This window comes from Palaemon carinicauda, chromosome 5 (assembly GCF_036898095.1).
Source record: "Palaemon carinicauda isolate YSFRI2023 chromosome 5, ASM3689809v2, whole genome shotgun sequence".
In the NCBI taxonomy this organism is placed as follows: Eukaryota; Metazoa; Arthropoda; class Malacostraca; order Decapoda; family Palaemonidae; genus Palaemon; species Palaemon carinicauda.
This window is the reverse complement of record NC_090729.1, coordinates 120,743,801-120,766,300: the sequence shown is the minus strand read 5'-3', so window position 1 is coordinate 120,766,300 and position 22,500 is coordinate 120,743,801. Positions and strand designations below refer to the sequence as shown.

The 22,500-nt window shown below is 41.0% G+C and overlaps 1 protein-coding gene across 1 annotated transcript in view; it reads right to left on the bottom strand.

Annotated features, from left to right (window-relative positions):
* Window positions 1-15,325: 15,325 nt before the first annotated feature.
* The window catches only part of LOC137640552 (gamma-interferon-inducible lysosomal thiol reductase-like), a 9,868-nt gene continuing 2,693 nt past the window's right edge, over window positions 15,326-22,500 (bottom strand). Inside the window, exons 2-5 of the mRNA XM_068373067.1 lie at window positions 22,447-22,500; window positions 19,377-19,553; window positions 16,062-16,208; window positions 15,326-15,601 (exon numbers count right to left, since the gene is read on the bottom strand). The exon at window positions 22,447-22,500 is cut by the window's right edge and continues 102 nt beyond it. Of these exons, the coding sequence (XP_068229168.1) occupies window positions 15,476-15,601; window positions 16,062-16,208; window positions 19,377-19,553; window positions 22,447-22,500 (504 nt within the window). The 3' untranslated portion in view covers window positions 15,326-15,475. The remainder of the gene's footprint in view (window positions 15,602-16,061; window positions 16,209-19,376; window positions 19,554-22,446) is intronic.

The window sequence follows — 22,500 nt, the reverse complement described above, 5'->3', positions numbered from 1 at the left end:
TCAGGATCCGCTCTGCGAATGAAGTAGGTGATTTTCGCTCTTAGTTGTTTCAGTGACAGGTCGCTGTCCGAAGTTTCTCCTTTAAAGAGTTGGCCTCCACCAAAGTCCGAAGTTCTATGAAGATAGACCTTGAGGCTCTCTACTGGACATAGAGAGGCATCTTCTTTCAGGGGGCATATCCTCCAAGGGCCCCATCTTTTGGTGGGTAATTCGTTTTTGGCGAGAAATGTCGGATCCGGGAAGAGGGTAAGGTCACCTGAATCTGTAAACAGGATGTGGCCCTCGTCCCTTGATAATGCCACTGTTTCGCTGACTCGGGCTCCTGAAGCAAGAGCAAAAAGAAAGATAACTTTCTGAGTCAGATCCTCGAGAGGGCACGAATCATTGTCCAAGTTGGAGGGAAAATGGAGTTTATTGAAGATGTCGTTGGACAGATCAATCTGGAAGGCATACATTAGTGGTCTAGTCAAGGCCGATTTGCAAGTATAAATCGTGTTGGCTGCCAAGCCCTGTCCGTGAAGGTGAATAAAGGACATGCAAAAATCAATGGTGATTTCCGTAGGATTTTTGCCTTGACGAATGAGACCCATTTTCTCCAGGATGATTCGTATTGCCGTCGTGTGGATTCGGTCTTGTATTCCTCGAGGAAGTCTAGACTTTTCTTCAAGATCCCAAACCTTTTCTTCGCGGCTAGGGAGAGAAAATCATAAGATGAAGGTCCTTGATTTTCGATGATGAAGCGAAGGCAGTTGACTTCTGTACTTGCTGGGAGAGTACTGGGCCCGGGAGAGGGATCAGCGTGGGCTGCAGCTCTAGAACCAGGGGGTACCAATTGCTCCAGGGCCACTTGGGAGCCACTAGGGCCGCTGTCCCTTTGAAGGTTCTCAGCTTGGAGAAGACTTTCAGCAGAAGGTTGGTGGGAGGGAACAGGTAGATCTTGGACCGTCTGTTCCAGTCCAGTGACATGGCGTCCACTGCTTCTGCCTTGGGGTCTTCGGACGGGGCTACATATCGAGGAAGTTGATTATTGTCGCTCGTTGCGAAGAGATCGGTCTGAAGTTCTGGGACTTGGTGAGAGATGAAGGAGAATGATCTTGCGTCTAGAGACCATTCCGACTCTATCGGACTTGTCCGGGACAGAGCGTCCGACGTCACGTTGCGGGATCCTTGTAGGTGAACTGCAGACAGGTGCCATTTCTTCTTCTCTGCCAGACGGAAGATTGTCAGAAGCACCTGATTATCTGGGGCGATCTTGAGCCTTGGCGATTGAGACATCGAACTACCACCAAGTTGTCTAGGGATAGACGAATATGGATCGAGGGAGGCGGGGAGAGTTTCTTCAGCGTTAGAAGGACCGCCATGGCCTCCAAGATGTTGATGTGAAACGTCTTGAATAGGGGAGACCATGTGCCTTGAGCCTATTTTTGGTGGGAGTGACCTCCCCAACCCTCCAGTGAAGCATCCGTGTGGATGTTGAAGAGGAATGGACCATTTCAGGGCCTTTGCTTCCGACCACGGCTTGAGGAGCAGCCGAAGTCCGTTTGGGAGCCGTCTCTTGAGGTCTCTTCGAGCGATGGATGCGGAACGTCTCCAGACTCCCACGGCATCCTTTAGCTGTGCACGTAGCACTGGGTTTGTCACTGAGGCGAACTGTAGAGAGCCTAGAACTCGTTCCTGCTGACGTCTTGAGATCCGTTTGGATTTCAGCAGTCGCTTGACAGACCCTGCTATTTCCTTCCTTTTCTTCTGGGGGATGGAAAGGCGGTGTGACTGAAGGTTCCACTGGGTTCTTAGCCATTGGAACCTTTAAGCTGGAGAGAGGCGAGATTTCTTCGTGTTTATCTTGAATCCCAGGTGTTCTAGGAACTGGGTGACTTTGTTGCAGGATTTTAAACAATCCTCGGGCGATGGAGCCCAGGCTAGCCAGTCGTCAAGGTAGGCCATCACCTGGACGTCTCGGAGGCGCGGCTGTTGAACGATGGAATCTGCCAGCTTTGTGAAGATCCGAGGGGCCACGTTGAGGCCGAAGGGCATGGCCCTGAATGCGTAGCTTTTCCCTTTGGAGTCGAAATCCTAGGTAGGAGGAAGCGTGGTGGTTCATTGGAATGTACCAATAGGCATCCGCCAGGTCTATGGAGACCGTGTAGGAACCCTGAGGCAGAGGGGTCCTTATCTGATGAAGAGTCAGCATCTTGAACTTGTTGTTCGCTATGAACTTGTTGAGGGGGGATAAGTCTAGAATGACTCTGAGCTTGTCGGAGTCCTTCTTGGGGACGCAAAACAGTCTCCCTTGGAACCTGGTTGACTTTACCCTCCTAATCACCTTCTTGTTCAAGAGATCTAGGACATATTCTTCCAGAAGGGGGGGATTGTTGGAAGAATTGCTGGAAAGTTGGGGGTGGTTGAGTCCAACTCCATCCTAGACCCTTGTCGACGATGCTGTGTGCCCAGGGATCGAAGGTCCGACGATCCTGGAATTGGCGGAGTCTTCCTCCCACCGGAAGCATTTCATTGCTTCTGGTGTCCCGAGGGTGTACCACCTCGGCCGCTAGCTCCCTTTCCTCCTCTGCCTCTGGATGGACGGCGAGATGCGTCTCTGCCTGCGCCTCAACCTTTGGGACGAAAGGTAGTCGTCTGTTGCTCAAAGGCAGGGGTGAAAACCGGTGATTGGGGCAAGACCGGTTGGGTGACCAGCTGAAAGGTCTATTGTGGCTGAGCAGCCACTTGGGGAGTAGCGGGTCCCGGAAACTGACGTCTCTGTTGACGTTGCTGGGGTTTCGGCTTGGAGGATCTCCTCTTAGGTTGAGGGCCGTCGTCCTGAGAGGATTTCCTTTTCTTCGACATGCCCCACTTGTGAAGAAGGTTCCTGTTCTCCGTGGCGGCCTTGTCAGTAATCTCTTTCACATGATCAGAGGGAAACGGGTGCTTACCCCAGATGTTGGAGGAAATCAGCCTCCGGGGTTCGTGTCTCACTGAGGCACTTGAGAACACGAATTCACGACAGGCTCTCCGAGCCTTCATGAAGCTGTATAAGTCCTTGACTACAGTCGCCAGATGCGTCTTGGCGAGCACCGTGTAGTGGTCGGGGACTCTAGTGTCACCGGCCATGACGTCAAGCTGGACCTGGAGGGACATGGATGCGGCAAGGCTTTCTTTCGTATCTTGTTCCCGACGAAGGAGGCATCGGGGGAAGTGACCAGGGAGAAGGGTCTGCACTCCTCCAGAGCAGGGCAAGGTTTCCCTTCTTCCACTGCCCTGTGTACCGCTGCGAAGGCCTTTTCCATGAAGGGGAGGATCGCATCATCAGGTGCGACGTAGGTAGGGTGCTTCTTGCTCAACGCCGGAAGCTTTGAGCAAGTAAAACCCCTACTTTTAAGGGTGTTGGCCATCATAGCCTGGGCCTTCGGGAGATCGAACACTATCACCTCCTTAGGTTCGGTCTCTTCTTTAGAGGCAGGTTCGGATCGAAGCCGGACGTAACAGTCCGGGTAAGCCTCAAAACTTGGGAAGAATTCCACTTCTTCCAGGACAACCGAGCCGACCTTCTCACTGATGAAGATCCTGCCCGTTGCGATCGGCATATGCTCGGCATACCTCCAGGGGTTGGCGTGCGAGCATGCAGGGAAGTCCTTAACCGAATTCCTTTTCGGCTCCTTGGAACTTCCCATGGTCCCGATGTATTCGTGTGTCTCACGGAGTTTCTTGTCCATGATGGCTTCGAGCGTCCGAAACATCTCCTGGGCGCTGGTTGGGATGGGGTCCGGGGTGGCGGAGGTAGACGGGTGTGGTGGAAGGCGGAGCGACCTCTTGCTCCGACCCAGCGTATTCCACTTGGTCCTACTCATAGTCCAATTCTTCGGCCATGAGGTTCTTCTCCGTTGTCTCCGACACTTCCGACATACATTCCGCGTTGTCGGTATCCAGGCGACACTCGTGCATGGACTGAGCCATGACAACATCGGGTTCCACCGTGATCTAGACGGTGGGGATCTGATCCTTGGGGACCACAGAGTCTGGGGATGCCTTTGGGAACAGTAAGGCCCTCAAGTCTTCGGTGGCAAGGTACGGTCCAGTGGCGTTCTTCTGGAAGCCACGCACCCATTTGCGTAGCTTCTCTCGAGAAGCGTCCCTAACCTCCGCTGAGGGAGGGTTATTGAACGCCTCGACCAGGCGTTCCTGGTAGACCGTACAGTTCAGTGGGTCCCAGAACTTCAGATCACCTTTTTGTTTGCACAAGGGGCGTGAGTCCTACACGCCGTGTGCCCATAACAGTGCGGGCGCTTCACTCCACAGAAGCCATGGTCGCACTTCACGTACTCCTCCTGTAAGAGAAAGAGGACATGAGTATGGGGGAGTCATAAAGATGACTTCTATCTTAAGGTTAAGTATTAAGTGATTAATCTTTAACCTAGTATTAAGCGGTAGAAATACTGTGACGTTCAGAGAGTGGGCGGAAAAGAAGGAGATAGACACATCCTCCGTGTAACCCGCCCGGCCAGTTACCGTAACCTTATCCGTAGGCAATTTGTTGTGACCGAGGACACAGGGCAGAATTCAACATAGCATGCCGTGAAGGCAGTGGGAATTCTAGTGGGGATTGCCAAGGATATAGAACTGGGACTGAGGCCACTCAGACCCAAGGATTGGGAACGTAGAAGATCCCATGGGGTAACAGTTTCCGGTAACCGGCCGTGCTAAGATACACGTAGCATGCTGGAAATCTGTGATATGCAAGAAGACAGCATGGTTACTAATGGAACGGTAAGGCAATACCTATCCATCATGTAATCAGACCATCTGGTTGCGATGTAGGGCTATCAACATCAGATGATAGCTAGTAGAAGGGGGTGCAAGTTGCTTGACGCCTCCGGAAGGCTCCGGCAGACTGCCGGCACGCCGGAGGCCGCTCCAGCAGAGTTTCTCGCATTAGGGAAGACAATATAGAAGTCAAGAGTAATACCAGGGTGGCGGCCGCCGGCACAGCGGCGGCACGCCGGCGGGGAGCGGCGGCTCCGGCAGCCGGAGGTTGCCGGATTGGTGACAGGAACAAGGATGGTTATAGCAGAACCGGACTGCCAAGTGTAATACCAGGGTGGCGGCCGCCGGAGACAGGAACAAGGATGGTTATAGCAGAACCGGACTGCCGGCACTCCGGGGGCCGGCCGGTGGGCGGACGACTGAAGCTATGAGGAAAGAGGGAAGGCCATCGGCTAGGTGCCGGTGGCAGGCGGCAGTCCCCGGCACACGGCGGACTGACGGCCCAGAGGGCAAGGGGTAAGTCACCAAGGGAGGAGGTGGGTATCACCGACAGTAGAGGAGGCAAGGGACCGGCACCAGGATAGTGAGAGACAGAAGGGAGGGGGGGGGGGGGATGTAGGGGTCCGGCCACGGACCCCAAGGCATCCCACCTGAGTGGGTGTACCCATGATAGAGGCTAGCCCTATCACCCAGAAGCAGGGGCCGCAGAGGACCGGGAGCAAAGGGAGCCCAAGGGAGGGCAGGGAACACCCAAGAGGGGTGAGAACCCCTGTAGACAGAATGCATCCAGTGGTTAACCCCATAGGACACTATGAAGGGTACACATACCAGAGCGGACTGCACACAGGAGCTCAAGGTAGCCCTATCACTCCACCCTAAGGAGGAGTTGTAGGACAGGGGACAGATGGGTATAGACTAACCTAAGTATAGGCTAGGCCATACAAGAGATAGGTGGGGAGGGGAGAAGAGAAGGGTCTTCTGTGGAGGAGGTTCTGTACCAGAGCAACCACCAAGGAAGGGAGGACACTCCCTAGACTAAGGTAAGGCAGCCTGTCTGAAAACGGTGCATGGGTATCGTTTCAGCAAGGTACAGAACTAACCCCTCCAAAACCTAACCTAGAGCAGGGATGTTACACCCTGAACTAGGAAAGATGGAAGACGTATTGCTATTGCGGGGAAGGTCGGAGACCTAGACCCAGCAATAGAGGAAGGACTAGCCGTTTCTCATTCTCGGACGCAACCCTAAGGGGGGATCATTCCCTTAGGGAGGACAGAGAAGCGATATAATACTCAGATATGAGCTTGATCCCCTTACGTGGTAGGGGGAGCAAGGCTACACAGAGGGGATGCCCTAAGGCAGGGGATGAAGGAAGCATATAGGGGTCCTACTTGTAGGTTAGGTTAGAAAGACACACTATCTAACCTGTCCCTTATATGGTCCCTGAAGGCGAAAACAGTTGCATCACAGTCAATAGTATTGTAAAATAATACCACTATCTTCATAAATAAACCTAGGATCACTGATAAATATCATGCATGAACACTGATATAGGCGCTCTGGCCTAGAGGCTATACTAGCCAACTGGTATGGGGTCAGTTGATGACCGATAAAAAAGCGTCAAACACGATATAAAAGTTCCTAGCTATGAAGACTAAATAACTAATAGAATCGATTAGTTAATGAGGCCGGAAAATGCTGTTGAGGCTATCTAAATAAGGCATTCAAAACAACAGCGACACCATAAAATGGCCGGTCCGGTCGAGGCACAGCTCTGCCACAAAACATCAAATATCTCGAAAAGTAAAAGTTACTTTACGGTCAGAGCTTATTTAAACAATACTGGAACCAGAAGAAGGCGAGGCCGAGGGTAGAGACATGGCTAAGATGCAAGTCGATAAAGATCACACAGGGAAAAGTCCGACTAGTAAGGTGAGCTACTAAATGAAGGATGAGGACGGACGTGACGTCATTTAGCAATGGCGCCCGTTTGTTTACGTCTCGAGTACCAAAAGTAGCCACGGACGAGATTAGCTGTGGAACAGCTCCCCAGTTATTCTCCGTCCCTCCATATCGAAGTGTTAACTCTGTATGGGGTGCAGATAGCTATGTGGCGCGTTAATACATGCGTCCCCTGTTGATATACGATGTCTTAAAGGGAAACCTTTAGGATACTCGCTCCAGAAGTTAGAATTCTATGATAACCTGTGGTTAAATTCTCTGGGAATATCTTAGTAGTTATATACCCAAGGAAGCTACCAAAAAGGAACCTTCCATCAGGACGCCATGGCTTGAGCCCAAAAATATGTATATATATATATATATATATATATATATATATATATATATATTATATATATATATATATATATATATATATATATATATAATATATATATATATATTATATATATATAATATATATATATATATATATATATATATATATATATATATATATACATACATATATATATATATATACTGTATATACATACATATATATATATATATATGTACATAGATTATATATATATTATATATACATATATTATATATATATATATATATATATATATATATATATATATACAAAGAAATATATTTACAGGGAGGAAAAAAAAACCTGTCTGCAAAAATGAGAAGAAATAGTTCTTTTGTAAGATCAATGACAATGCTAAGGGGAGAATACAAAACGGAAAAGCATAACAATGTAACTATGGTTCAGTATTAGAGAGAGACATCCTAACTCAATCATTTTTCGATGACAGAGAGAGAGAGAGAGAGAGAGAGAGAGAGAGAGAGAGAGAGAGAGAGAGAGAGAGAGAGGAGAGAGAGAGAGAGAGAGAGAGAGAGAGAGAGAGAATGTCACCCTCAACTCACCTTAATCATAGGAAGTTTGACAGGTTATTTATAGGCTCACATCCTAACCTAACCTGGGTTGCTTGAACCAACCTAGCTGGCTGTTATTTCCTTCAAAACCCCAACCCTAACCTTAGATAAAAACTATTGTCATTGCATTTAGATTTATATCCTAACCTAATCTAGAAAGTCAACTTCTACCTAGTTTAGGCTTTCCTCTTTTAGTGTACCCCTTGTATATGATTTTGAATACCCTAATCTTTTAAAGTCAAATGCTGTGTTCATCAATGGCAAGAGGGTCTACTAAACTTACAATATTTAGTTTTGGATATGGCTTAGCATAAATATAAAAATGTTTCAAACCTTTACTTGAAAACTTATTTACAGTACTCTGAGTACTGTACAGTATGTAGACTATGGTCTTTGCGATAGCTGTTTTTATTGCATGATTTGGATGAAAGAGACACTGATTCCTCAACAATATTTGAAATGACAAAATAAGAATTTTCCAAATGGGAATAAAAAATACTAATGAGACACTGGAATGCATCCTAACCTAACCTGATGTGGTGAGTCTTACTTGACAGACGGCCGTTGCTAACCAAATCCTTCTAGCTAACATGCCTTAAGGTAGGGAAATGCAAGAAAGATTTCTAACCTAACCTAGGGTACTCGTTCCTACCTATTCTAGGGCACCTGGTTCTGACTGACCCAGGGCATCTAGTCCTATCCTAGGGTACCTGGTTCTACCTGACCTAGGCCTCTTGGTCCTAACTGATCTATGGCACTGGGTCTTACATGACCTGACCAATGGCAGCTGGCTCTACATGACCTGTGGCATCTAGTCCTACCTGATATATGGCACCTGTTCATACTTGAGCAGGGGTCGTTGCTCACGACTAACCCCTTTTCAACTAACCTGACCTAAGGCAAAAAATTGCAGTCTATCAAATTTCTAAGTCTTGATATCATCATTAATCTCTGGCACCATCATTCAATTGGTTCTTTATGCATATTTCATTAAGATTTTTCATAATTCTAATCATTCTTTGCATTCAAATTTTCCAAGACTCTACCACCCTGTACATAGAACTAGGTATGCAGTTAATTCTAATAGAGTAGTCTTGCCTTCTCTACCATAAAGCTCAACACTACACTTTATACTATAAGTTTTATTCCTGCTGTGAGCAGATTGTGGAATGATTTCCTAATTATTCCACAATCCTGGAGCAGATGGTCCTACCCAGACCTGTGGTACCCGGTCCTTCCTGAAGAGAACTGAAAACTGGTCAGATTCCCAAAACTTCCAGTGACTAATTAGTTATGAAGCTGTAACTGGATAAAAATCGCCAGTACTGTAATACTGTTATTAAGAATCAAATCATACAAGTACTACCTTGGGACTCGAAAACTATATAGCACTTACGATTAAGCAAGGATGGAATACTACCTTATTTAACATTACCAGACAAAATGCAAGCGGCCAAAATAGGGTAAATAGTTTAACAATACGCAACATTTCTAATAGAAAAAACAACTTTCCCTATGGTAAATGGTATGCTTTCATTGAATTTGACCTTTGTTTTCGACGCAAATAAGCTGTTCTTCCGTTATCAAATCCCCTCTTCCCCCAAAAAAGGTGGGAAAAGTATGAAAAAACTTGATTATTAACGACTGAAATAAAGGTAGAATTAATTGAAAACACACAACTAACTAGAAAAAAGTTTGTCCTGTAAGTCAAGTTTTTCTTGAATGCTAATACAAATTACGAGATTCGTTCAAAAGCCCGCAAAACCTAACGCTACCCACCTAACCTAACCTAGTGCAGTGGTTCCTGGTCACAGACCTAGGCGGATGACTCCCCTTCCCAGGTCACGGAACTAGCCGCGGTAACCCCAATCCCAGGACACAATCCCTAAAAGAAAATCACAAATAATGCCTTACCTTATTTCCTTTACATGCACTGTATTAACACTGCAACTACAATGAAGTCCTAAAACTAGACCAAGAATACATAATGGCTTACCTTATTTCCTTTATATGTACTACATTGGGGTCTCTTTCATGTCTTGGCAATTTTCACAGAAGGGTTACAATTAAAAATGTGTTTTCGGTGGCTATACACAAACGAACGAACAGGAAAATGTGTTTTCTTTGGCTATGTACAAACGAACGAACAGGAAAATGTGTTATCAATGGCTATGCACAAACGAACGAACAGGACTAATTCTATTGATAGAGAGAACATGAGGGAGTGGCTATTACGCAGAAAGTTTAAAATGCTACACACGAACGAACAAGAGCAAATAAGCAGAAAACTTATTATAATTGATATGCAACAAGGTATGTACACACGAATTAACAGGAACGAATGCATGCAAACCATATGATGTAAACAAACAAATGCGGAAATTCGCAGGAGCATATTTTCTAGGGGATTTATTATACAACAATGTATAGAGAAGAGAAGTTTCCCTAGTAAATTTTTCTGACCCAAAATCCCCGATTTCCACTGTAGGACATATTAGGTTATATCTTAATAACTCTTATTTACGACAATAATGAAGGTAATTTTCGAGGAAACCGGGAGTTGTTCTATATAGAACCGCAATTCTTTATTAGTAAAGTTTTTCCCATGTTCTATTATATTATTATTATTATTGTTATTATTATTATTAATTGCTAAACTATAACCCTAGTTGGAAAAGCACAATGCTATAAGCCCAGGGGACCCAACAGGGAAAAATAGAAAGAGAAATTAGATAGGATAGTGCGCCAGTGTACCCTAAAGCAAGAGAACACTAACCCAAGACAGTGGAACACCATGGTATAGAAGCTATGGCACTACCCAAGACTAGAGAACAATGGTTTGATTTTGGAGTGTCCTCCTAGAAGAGCTGCTTACCATAGCTAAAGTCTCTTCTACCCTTACTAAGAGGAAAGTAGCCACTGAACAATTACAGAGCAGTAATTAACCCCTTGGGTGAAGAAGAACTGTTTGGTTATCTCAGTGTTGTCAGGTGTATGAGGACAGAGGAGAATCTGTAAAGAATAGGCCAGACTATTCGGTGTATGTGTAGGCAAAAGGAAAATGAACCGTAACCAGAGAGAAGGATCCAATGTAGTACTGTCTGGCCAGTCAAAAGACCCCATAACTCTCAAGCGGTAGTATCTCAACAGGTGGCTGGTACCATTGCCAACCTACTACCTACTAATGCCCATAAAGGGAAAAATTCAATCATTTGTGTCATCAATATCAGTTTTGGGGAGAAATTGATTTATTTACTAAAATGCCTACATATTTCACTTCAAATTTGCTACAAAATAACAAGAAAGCAATTCCTGTAACCAAAGAAATTTCATCTAATCCTTCAACGTAGCGAGAAGAGGCACCTGGATTTAAACGTATTACCCCACTACGCCATATCTCCACTGATCACTGGTTTGCCTTTTTACTCCAACCTTGCTCCACCTCTCTGTTTTCATAAAAAAAAAAAAAAATTGTGTATTTCCAAAAAGTGTCTAAAACTATTCTAACTTCATAGCCAAATTAGGGCACAGTAGTTATTCACAACGTGAACCGGTACTTTCTTGGAAGAAAATGCAGAGAGAGAGAGAGAGAGAGAGAGAGAGAGAGAGAGAGAGAGAGAGAGAGAGAGAGAGAGAGAGAGAGAGAGAGAATATTTCAGAAATACACATTCATTTTAATGATATAAAACAGAGAAATAATAAAAAAGGGAGACAGAGAGTAAAGAGGCGTCAGAGAGCAGGCTTTAATTATGTGTGGAGAATAATTCCACAGTTGAGGAATCCATTTGAAACCATATCCCCTTCCCTATTAGTCATTTTTCGCTGCTTGGAGTATAACTACTAAGGCTGTGGTATTCTCAAATCATGAGATCACAATAGCCATAAATGGTCTCCGAAATCTTTCGCTGTTACCTATTGTAACAGATCATTTGATGACATACTGTGACATGTTCTGGCCAGGAAACTGGTTTACTTAGTACGAACATACTAATTACGAACTATCTTTTGGATCAAATGTGAACATCACAAGAAAAACAAATAGTATCCAATTGCCCGATTGACACCATCTAGACATCATTTCTTGGAAGAAATCACTGGACATACCTCTAGTCAGTATTATGGTAACTAAAGCATTACGCCTACACTAAGACACTTACTTGTGGACTGTTGTTACTCTAGATGACTTCAACATTGGAAGAATATAATGAATCTTACAGAGGGCAAATCAATATAATATATATCGAGACATCCTCATAGCAGTCTAATTTGACGGAAAGTATGCACAAATTCACGTTTACAGTACAACTGATTGACTGAACTAAGTTAGACTAGTCACTAGTTTATACTTCATTGAGGTAAATCTCTAATAAAAGATGTTTTCTTAGCCAGAAATTCCATGGCATTGTGTTTTCATTGGTCCTATTTATATGTTAGTAATAATTAAATTAATTTCTCTAAGATGGTTAAAAATAATATTTGAATGCAACGAAACGAATAACTACATTGGTTTCCGCGTAATTATATTGATGCAGACTGTTCGCTGCAACCATATTGTAACATATAGGGTTTTTTTTTAAAATTGCTACTAAAAATATGGATATGTTTGCGTGATCATAGTGTTAAAATAAATTAATAATTGTGGATGAAAATATAACTAAATGTGCACAATATATTTAATCCTCTCTAAAATTAATATATCCTAGATTTTGTCTTTAAAACCAATTAGAACGTGTTATTTTCCACACTTAGCAGTGTTTTGGTCTCTGTACGAAATATTTAGGTTATTAGATTGATTGATTGATTTGGAATTTTCTGACATCATTTTTTTTAGAAAGAGTAAAAAATATGTAGAAGTCCGTGGCACATAACATAATAGAAGCATCATTTTCCATGTTTTTTTCCGACTTTGGGAGCGTTCGCAACGAAATTACAGTTGATATAAATTGCATATAATGTATCCTTATTATTATTATTATTATTATTATTATTATTATTATTATTATTATTATTATTATTGTTATTATTGATGATATCTATGTTTCTTTCTAGTCATTGTCTGGATGTTTGATTGACTTTTGGAATATAATTTAGCTAATTTACTGACTCTTCGAGCATCCCCTAAGCAAAATATGTCATATAATACAAAGTAGCCGGAGATGCTACTGTAGAATGAATACATAATTAAACATTCGTGTAGAGAATGATGCAAAAAAATCTTTTGTAGTCAGCACACATTGCAAAATTTGAATACGAAATTAACAACATTAAGTTCTTGTTTGTTTAAAATTTGAGGGAATTAATTTCTTATAAACAAGATGACACCCAGTGTGCGTTGAAATAATTTCTAAAAATATATTTAAGGTTTAGACGAACTGTTACTAAACGGTTTTGTATTTTTCAATATAATTGATACCACGTAGGTTATTATTGTCAATAATATCTGTGAAATTTATACAATCTGCAACGTGAAGAATAGTAAACTGCCAGAGAAAAAGTAAGCTATAAAAAAAAATAAATCTCTTAATGAGGTTAAAGTTTTTAGAAATTTAAATTAACCTGGTTATATTTTTCAACTTATAGGAGATTGATATCTTACGTCTGAAATACAGTAGATTTGATATTCAACTGCCTTTTCTTACCTTAGCGCAGTGCAAGAGTTTGTGTATCACCATGATCAACAAAGCTGGACTAGTCCGAGACACCCATACTAGGTTGGTTTGCTATGAGTTTCACTTCACTTCACTTCCACTCCCAGGTAGGCTTTCAGCCTGTCAGTGGAATCAGTTGTCTTCTCCACTCAATTCTGTTGTCAAAAATTCCCTCTCTTCTCAGCTGTTCAATTGTTGGCATGTTGTTCTTTGTCAGAATCTCTTCAATTCCATCCCTTCAGCGTTTACGTGGTCTACCTCTTGATCTCCTCCCACCAGGCGTCCAATCCCATCTCCTCCTTGCAATTCTATTTCCATCCATTCTCATTAAATGTCCCAGCCATCTCAGCTGTCCCGTCTCAATCTTGTTCAACATAGGGGATACCCCAACCATCCTTCTAAAATCTACATCTCTTATTTTATCTCTTCTTGTTTTGTGCATTATTGGTTTCAAGGTTTCCATCTCTGAAGCTTGGACTCTGCTCCTGTCTTTGATGGTCATTGTCCAGCTCTCTGATCCATATGTCATGATTGGTGTTAGTAATCCTTCAAATATGGTTTTCTTTATTTCTATAGGTACGTATGCATCTCTCATAATTGGATAGAGTGCTCCAGAGCATTTATTATATTTCTTTATTCGTTCAGTAATTTCTTCTTTGTTCTTATAGCCGTTGTCTGTAAACATACACCCTAAATACTTGAATGCGTTGGTGTCCTTAATTACCGTATTTCTTATCATGATGTTCGTTGGAGCTTGTTATTGTTTGTTGATTGTTAATAATGCTGTTTTATTGATGTTCATCTTCAGTCCGACCTCTTTTAAACAATCGTTCAAGGCTATCAATGCTATTTCTAGTTCTTCCCGATCATATCTCCAGAAAGCAATATCATCAGCAAAAATCATGATGTCTCCCGAGATGTTTATTCTTTCCTTAAAACTTCTTATAATTACATCTATATATGCAATGAACAAGAGTGGGGAAAGAACGCTTCCCTGCTTAACACCTGTTGTTACTCTAAACCAATTTTCATTCTTGTATCCAGTCCTTACATTATTCATATATGATTCGTACGTGCTCTTTATTGCAGCTCCCAATCTACCGCCGAGTCCATAAACCTCTCCTAAGCACCTCCACAATTTGTTCCTAGGTACCAAGTCAAATGCCTTTTCCCAATCAATAAATGCTATATACAGTGGCCTATTGTATTCCCATGATTTTTCAATAACAAGCCTCAAAGTGAATATGAGATCTGATGTACTTCTGTCCTTTCTGTATCCATGCTGTTTTTCGCCTAGCTGAGGTTCAATGATGTGTCGCGCCTTTTTTTCTAAAATCCTCTCATAAAGTTTTGCTGCATGACATCTGAGCGTTATACCTCTATAATTCTCGCATTTTCCTGAATCACCTTAACCTTTATAAAATGGTACAGGCATATGTTTTCCCGTCTTCAGTAACCATGCTCTCTAACCATAATGACAAGGTTAGGTCATATAATATCTGCTTTGCTAGGTCCCCTCCCTATGAGTGATCAGACAAAAGTCTTCCCCCATCACCTATCTGCAGTTGGTCAGCGTGATGATGAAAACTGGCCAAACCCCAGACATGAATAATGATATGTCTGAGACCTTTGTCCTGCAGTGGACTATAAACGGCTGCATTTGTTGTTGCATACACACACACACACACACACACACATATATATATATATATATATATATATGTATATATATGTATATATATAGTACATATATATATATATATATATATATATATATATATATATGTGTGTGTGTATATATATATGTATATATATATATATATATATATATATATATATATATATATATATATGCATGTATATATATGTGTGTGTGTGCATATATCAGGCCACTCAGAATTTTGGTGTTAGCTAAGTCTGTACAGAAATCTTGATATCAGAACTCGAGGCGAGTTCAACCACACAAAACTCTACATGCATATATTGAAACCATCGTTCAAGGTGCTGAACACAAAATCAAAATACCGCAGCTGATTCCTGCTTTATTAAACATGTATCTTCTGTAGGATAGAGCATCATTAATGTTTAACCAATTTCGCGTAGTTTAAACAGTAAACAAAGTCTCTTCATGGTTTGAAAAGCCGAAATCAGATGGGCCTAGGTAAGAACTTTTGCATCTTCACTCATCCTCCATTACGGTGACGTCATAGCCTCCACAAGGTTCTGGTTGGGTCCCATTGTACGTCTCGCATACGATCCGTCTCAGGTCTATTTTACATTCTTCAGTTTGTTCCAGACTGAAATGCTGAAACGTAAAGAAAAAAATTAATATTGGGAGTTAATGAAGACAAACATCATTTAAATTAATAAAAAAAGTGATAACTTTTACTTTACATCTTCATACTCTCGTTATTATTATTATTATTATTATTATTATTATTATTATTATTATTATTATTATTATTATTATTATTATTATTATTACTCTAAGCTGAAACCTTAGTTGGAAAAGCAGGTTGCTATAAGCCCACGGGCTCCAACAAGGAAAATAGCACAATCAGAATAGTAAATAAGGAAATAAACTAAAAGAGAAGTTTAAGAATAATCTCAATATCAAAATCAATCTTACATATATAAACTATAAAAGCTTCAAAATAACAAGAAGAGGTATAAGATAGAATAGTATGCCCGATTGTAGGTCTACCCTCAACCAGGAGAAATTTAACCCAAGACAGTGGACAATGAGAAAAAACTGATCAACTCACATCATTGACAATGATCCATGGAACAAAATACAGCTCTGTGTCAAGGTTCTCTTGCTGGACGGCCACTTCGTGAAGTAGATTTTGTCCCTCTGTGGCATTCGAACACTTCTGGATTGGGTCCCAAGCCACGCCGATAGAGGCAGCACACTGCAGTTTCAAATACATTGGAAAAGACATTACATTAGTGGCTCTTTTAAGAGACAGGAACTTCTGGAATGAACTCAATTGAAAGTAAGTATTTTTTTCAATACTTTATTATATTCGCACTGCCTTTTTCTATACGACAAATGCATTCTTTCAAAATAATGTTTATATAAAAAAAAAAAACATTCTTTGACTAGGCCTAACCTTACTTTAATCCTTTTGCAATAATTTCCACCCCCTTAAAGTATTGGATAGGAAAACAAGCAATTTCTCTTTATTTCATTACATTTATGAAGGATCTTAATTTCGATTTTGTCTAATTTTCTTTAAATCCTCATTGGAGTCTTTCAGTCGAGAAACATGCCAAGCGCCATTTTTAAAGTGTCAGAAATCGCGATTGAAAATTGCCAATTTTCAATCGCGAATTACTCGGTAAATATAATAGCTAGGAGTTTTATATTTGTTATGAATAGTAGCAAATTTTATGCAGAACACAGTTAACCTAAAATATTTTCAATATGATGCACAGTTTTTTGGCAGTTGTGGGAAAACCTAACCTAACCCCTTAATTTTGTATGCATTTTCCCCTTTATAAGCCAGTAAATGAGATATAAACGAAAGTTTGTTGTATTAAATATTCTAGCTATGCATGAAATATGTCTGTAATGTGTTTTGTAATGTTTCAACATGAATATGCTGGGGTCAGTTGACTGATGCCCCCTCAAATTTTCTACATAATAAAACATTGATAAAAAATCTCTTTATAATTTGTCACAATAATACACAAAAATGCATGAGTAAAAAGGTAAAAAAAAAAAAAAGAATAGTATAATGAGAGGGGTCAGCTGCCTGATGCACCCTCAAAAAATTTCTACCAAAAGAACATGGATGAGTTTGACTGCACAATGATGGATATTGATGGAAAATAATGAATGAATGAGGGGGGAAAAATGGTTACACTCACCACCAGCAGATGCATCATGTTGTGAAGATAATCCAGGCGTCTTTCTTTGAAGAATGTCCATAAGAGTCGTCCAGTGGCAGGCCAAAAGTCGTCAACGATGGGTCAGTGAGCAGAAAAACTACTGACCACTGGGACCAGGAGCAGAAGGATAAAACTGAACAGAATCATAGACGTCAAAGATCTGATTGGCATGATGGTCGTCAGGGATGATCAGCTCAGGTTCAGGCTGCTTTAACTGAGAGTTGTAAAGCTCCTTCTGGCGTGTGACAAGATCTCTGATCCATGCACCCTCCACATAGAAAATATACTGACTTAGGTCAGATAGATCCTGCAACTTATCCTTTTCAATAATCCGTTCCTGTTCGTACATTACTGGCAGCTCTACAGAGGATAGGTCAAAGCTGGTAGAAGTGCCACATCTTGCTAGACTGACTTTAACTGCATGATCATCAGGCATATCATGAATTTCCTTGACAAGGTACCCGTTGCGGTACTCTGAAGTCACGGCAATGACTGAAGCATTACTAAATTGCTTCCCTTTAGGGAGCCTCTTTATGCCTATTGTGGAGAGAATTCCGAAGTTGATGAAATCTTGGCGTTTCATCGCGTAGACGGGGAACCTCTTCTTCTTGCGGGCATTAGCAATGGCATGAGTGTATTCATCTATGTTGTAGATGCAGTCATAATTTCGCAATTCCCTCTCAATTACACCAAAAGACCGGTCACAGACCATGTACGAATGACCAGATACCAGATAACCCAGCTCAATCCGGTTGAAGTGACCCTCATGAACCAACCGAAGAAGCATACACACTAGGGTGACATTTTTATTTTGGCCACCACAATTATCTGCAAAGATTTTCATCTTCCTTGGATGGTCCGCTTTGGATAAACAATGAGTCCGCAGATACTTCAATAGGCAGCTGCTGATTTCAATGGAACCTCTTGAGGCAGTGGTCTCATCCCACAGGAACATGTAGGATTCTTGAAGCTTGAGGTCATGAATGCAAAAATTATATAGCCACAACTTCCGCTTGTAGTAGGCTTGGCCTACTGACAGACGGGGTACTGGCATTGTCTGCTGCAAGTCCATAGCAAGACAAGCCCAGTCTGCGTCAAGATTTTTGGCAGCTTTCATGGTATCACTGGCCGACCTAACTTTTTGGTTGTGTTCCTTTTTGCTGTGCTTGGTAGGCAGTGACATCCTTCTGCTCCATTTTGGCATTCTGAATTGCAACAGTCCGAAGTTCACAGACCTTGCAAGAGTCTTTTTTGGTTGGCCGAAAACCAATGTTGTAGTGGGTCCCAAAGACGTTGTAGTAAAACTTCTCTTTTACAAGTTGGACTGTTGGGTTACAACGTCGCATCCAAAGTACATACATTCTGTACAGACTACTTATTGACTCATGAGATTCAAGGTACTGTCTGTTTGGGTTTGAGGCACGTGAGTAATGATTAGTACAAACTGGTAACATCTGAATGTGCTTATGCACTTTTGCTAGAACCTCTCCACACACTTTCTTTGTGTTAGGGTTTGAACCCCTGTTGTCTTTAATGATGGTCCCATCACTTTCTCTCACTAGCTTTTTCTTTGTTAATAACTGTTTACCCTTCTCTTTTTTGCCCTCAAACAGACCACGACGCTTTCCCGTCATATTGATAATCTTATTAAAGCACAACACTTATTAATAACAAAATCGGGAAAATAATCAGACGATCTCGAAATCACAATGTGTTGTTTACGTTTTACTCAGCTGACGCTGTACAGCGAAGCTGATTGGTCGAAGGCGCTGTGACGTCACACATATCTTTCTCGACTGAACAAAAGCTACCAGCCAAGCTCCATAAGTTACCGTGAGTCTGGTGGAGGTGTCATGTTACTTCACAGAACTACGTCTCGTTTTTGGTGCTTCGAGAAAGTAGTCCAAGCGACATTTGCAACAGAGGTGATAATAGGGTGGGTTTGAACAGTAAATAGACCATATTGGAGGGTGCTATTGGCATGTATCTCGACGGGAATGTGATGTACAAGGATAAAACCCGCGAAAAATAAAATAAAACTATTTTGTCCCGAAATGGCGCTTGGCCTGTTTCTCGACTGAAAGACATCTGAATGGTATCAAATTATTTGATACCATTCAGTATGTGATTGGTGTATATATGTAGAGGATCACTATTTTGTAGATAGATAGATAGTTAAAACTCACGGTGGGTCCAGAATCGGCTGGAGATGGCGACTCCAGAAGGCACTTTACAAAATTCATCTCTAGGCCAATATCTTTAAAGTTCTCTTTTGCGCATGCGTGGATCATATTCGCCTCACACTCATGTTCTTCGTGTTGACATTTGAAAGCCCAACCGTCGTTTTCTGCAGTTGGAAAGTACTGTAGAAAAAAAAGACAAAAAGAAAATTATATTAATATTGATTCCATATGCACACTATCCTGTCTTATTTCTCTTCCTCTGTGTTTTTTTTTCTTTTAGTTTTTATAGTTTGGAATCTGAAAGATCTATTTTAACCTTGTTGCTGTTCTTAAGATATTTTATTTTAATAGTTCATTGCTTCTTTTATAGTTTATCTATTTCCTCATTTCCTTTCCTCACTGGGCTATTTTTCCCTGCTTTTCCAACTAAGGTTGTAGCTTGGTTGATAATAATAATAATAATAATAATAATAATAATAATAATAATAATAATAATTTGTCATTATTATTATTATTATTATTATTATTATTATTATTATTATTATTATTATTATTATTATTATTATTATTATTACTTGCTAAGCTACAACCCTAGTTGGAAAAGCAGGATGGCCAAGGGCTCTAACAAGGAAAATATCCAAGTGAGGAAAGGAAATAAACTACAAAAGTAATTAACAATCAAAATTAAATATTTTAGGAAAAATTACGATATTAAAACAGATCTTTCATATATAAACTATAAAAAGACTTATGTCAGCCTGTTCAACATAAAAATACATTTGCTGCAAGTTTGAACTTTTGAAGATCTAGTAGTGTGTTCATAATTATAGTGGTGTGGAGTAAGCGACAGGGAACTAGGAACCTGGAACTTGAAACCTGGAACTTGAAACTTGGAGCCAGGAACCTGGGACCTGGAACTTGGAGCCAGGAACCTGGGACCTGGAACTTGAAACTTGGAACCTGGGACGTGGAACTTGAAACTTGGAACCTGGGACGTGGAACTTGAAACCTGGGACCTGGAACTTGAAACTTGTGACCAGAAACTTGGACCTTGGACCAGGTTTCAAGGTCCAAGTTTCTGGTCACAAGTTTCAAGTTCCAGGTCCAAGAATTCAAGTTCCAGGTCCCAGGTTCCTGGCTCCAAATTTCAAGTTCCAGGTTTCAAGTTCCAGGTTCCTAGTTCCCTGTCGCTTACTCCACACCACTATAATTGTGAACACACTACTAGATCTTCAAACCTGGGACCTGGAACTTGAAACTTGTAACCAGAAACTTGTACCTTGAAACCTGGAACCTGGAATTTGAAACTTGGAACCAGGAACCTGGAACTTGAAACCAGAAACCTGGAACTTGAAACTTGGAACCAGGAACCTGGAACCAGGAACCTAGAACCCGGTTCTAATTATTGTTATTGCGCATTCTATATTAATGGTTTGGGCTGGACTGAAGAGTAGGCCTATATGTCCGTTTTTATCTACTCATCTACTCCTATAGTTAAAAACCACTACAGTGATATAGGCCTACACAGTTTCATCTTTTGTTTCTACATCATGGTATTATTATGAGTTCGCTTTCGAAATTGTTAGAATAGTTTAACGTTAATAACATACAAAGAAGAACCAATACAAACAATTGAATTGTAAGAGAAATTTGTTATTATAAGTACCGTGCTAAGCATACGTTCGTAATTATAGAGAAAGAATAATAATGATTAAGATACTTTATAATAATAGTCTATTACTTCTCTTGTAGTTTATTTATTTCCTTACATCCTTTCCTCACTGGGCTATATTTTCCTGTTGGAGCCATTAGGCTTATAGCATCTTGCTTTTCCAAGTATGGTTGTAGCTTAGATGATGATAATAATAATGATAATAATAATAATAATAATAATACATCTTCTTTTATGTTAGCCATCAATCGAAAAAGACGAATTCCTTACTGGCACCCTCTTCGTGTTTCTTGATATATTTACTTGAATAACTTCATTAAAAGGAGATTTAAAAGACTCTCTACTGTAGCTTTGGGTCCAAGAGTTATTTTCTAATAACAAAAAAGGAAACCATTGCCTCTTTATAAAAAAAAAAAAAAAAAAAAAAAAAAAAAAACACAATATATACTAACTAAAACAAACCATATCTTTAGCTTGATTGCGTGGTAACTGATGTGGTAACATCCCTGACTGGGGTTCGAGTCCCGCTCAAACTCGTTAGTTTCTTTTGTTGTTGCATCCTCACCAACCCTGTGAACTAAGGATGGGAGGTTTTGAGGAGCCTATAGGTCTACCTGCTGAGTCATCAGCAGCCATTGCCTGACCCTTCTTGGTCCTAGTTTAGGTGGAGAAGGGGCTTAGATGTCGATCATATGACATATGGTCAGTCTCTAGGGCATTGTCCTGCTTGATAGGGCAATGTCACTGTCTCTTACCTCTGTCATTCATTAGTGGCCTTTAAATCGCGCAAGCATTCGAAAGTTCTCTGTTTGTTTAACGTACTTTGAACGGTCCATAAAAAATTATAGCCTAAGTCTTCTAACCCAAATTCCAGAAAATAGTCCCATCTTTGTACCTTGCTTGAAACAGTAAGCAATTGTAATTAATGACGTAATGCAAATGGTAATATTAGGATAATACGTTAGAATGAACTATTGCTTTCATGTTATAGACGGAATTGACTGGCGTTAAACATATAAAATGAATATCAACTTGGTGTATTATTTCTTGAAGCAGTTGATAAATTTTGCTACCATGTATGTCTCAATTTTGAATTTACGGTAATTTATCTTCTTTTGTAGCTTATTTTTCTTTTCTTTCTCAGATTGATTTTTTCAATTGGACATTTTCACCCTGGCCTCAACAGGCCTAACGGAAAATTGACGGCCCTGTTGACTTACGTGGATCACGTAATTTAAAATTCATTAAGAAATGATGAATTATTCATATCGAAATAAAGCTGGAGGCTAAGCCACTATAGCAGTACCCAGAAACAAAGATTTCCCACGAACTACAAGAAAACCAATCATAGGCCTATATGTAATTCTTGTTCTGAAATCCTCCACAGCTATTCAACCTCACCTTTGCGTTCCCGAAAGGAAACATTTCCACATCCATGATATCCTGGAGATCAAG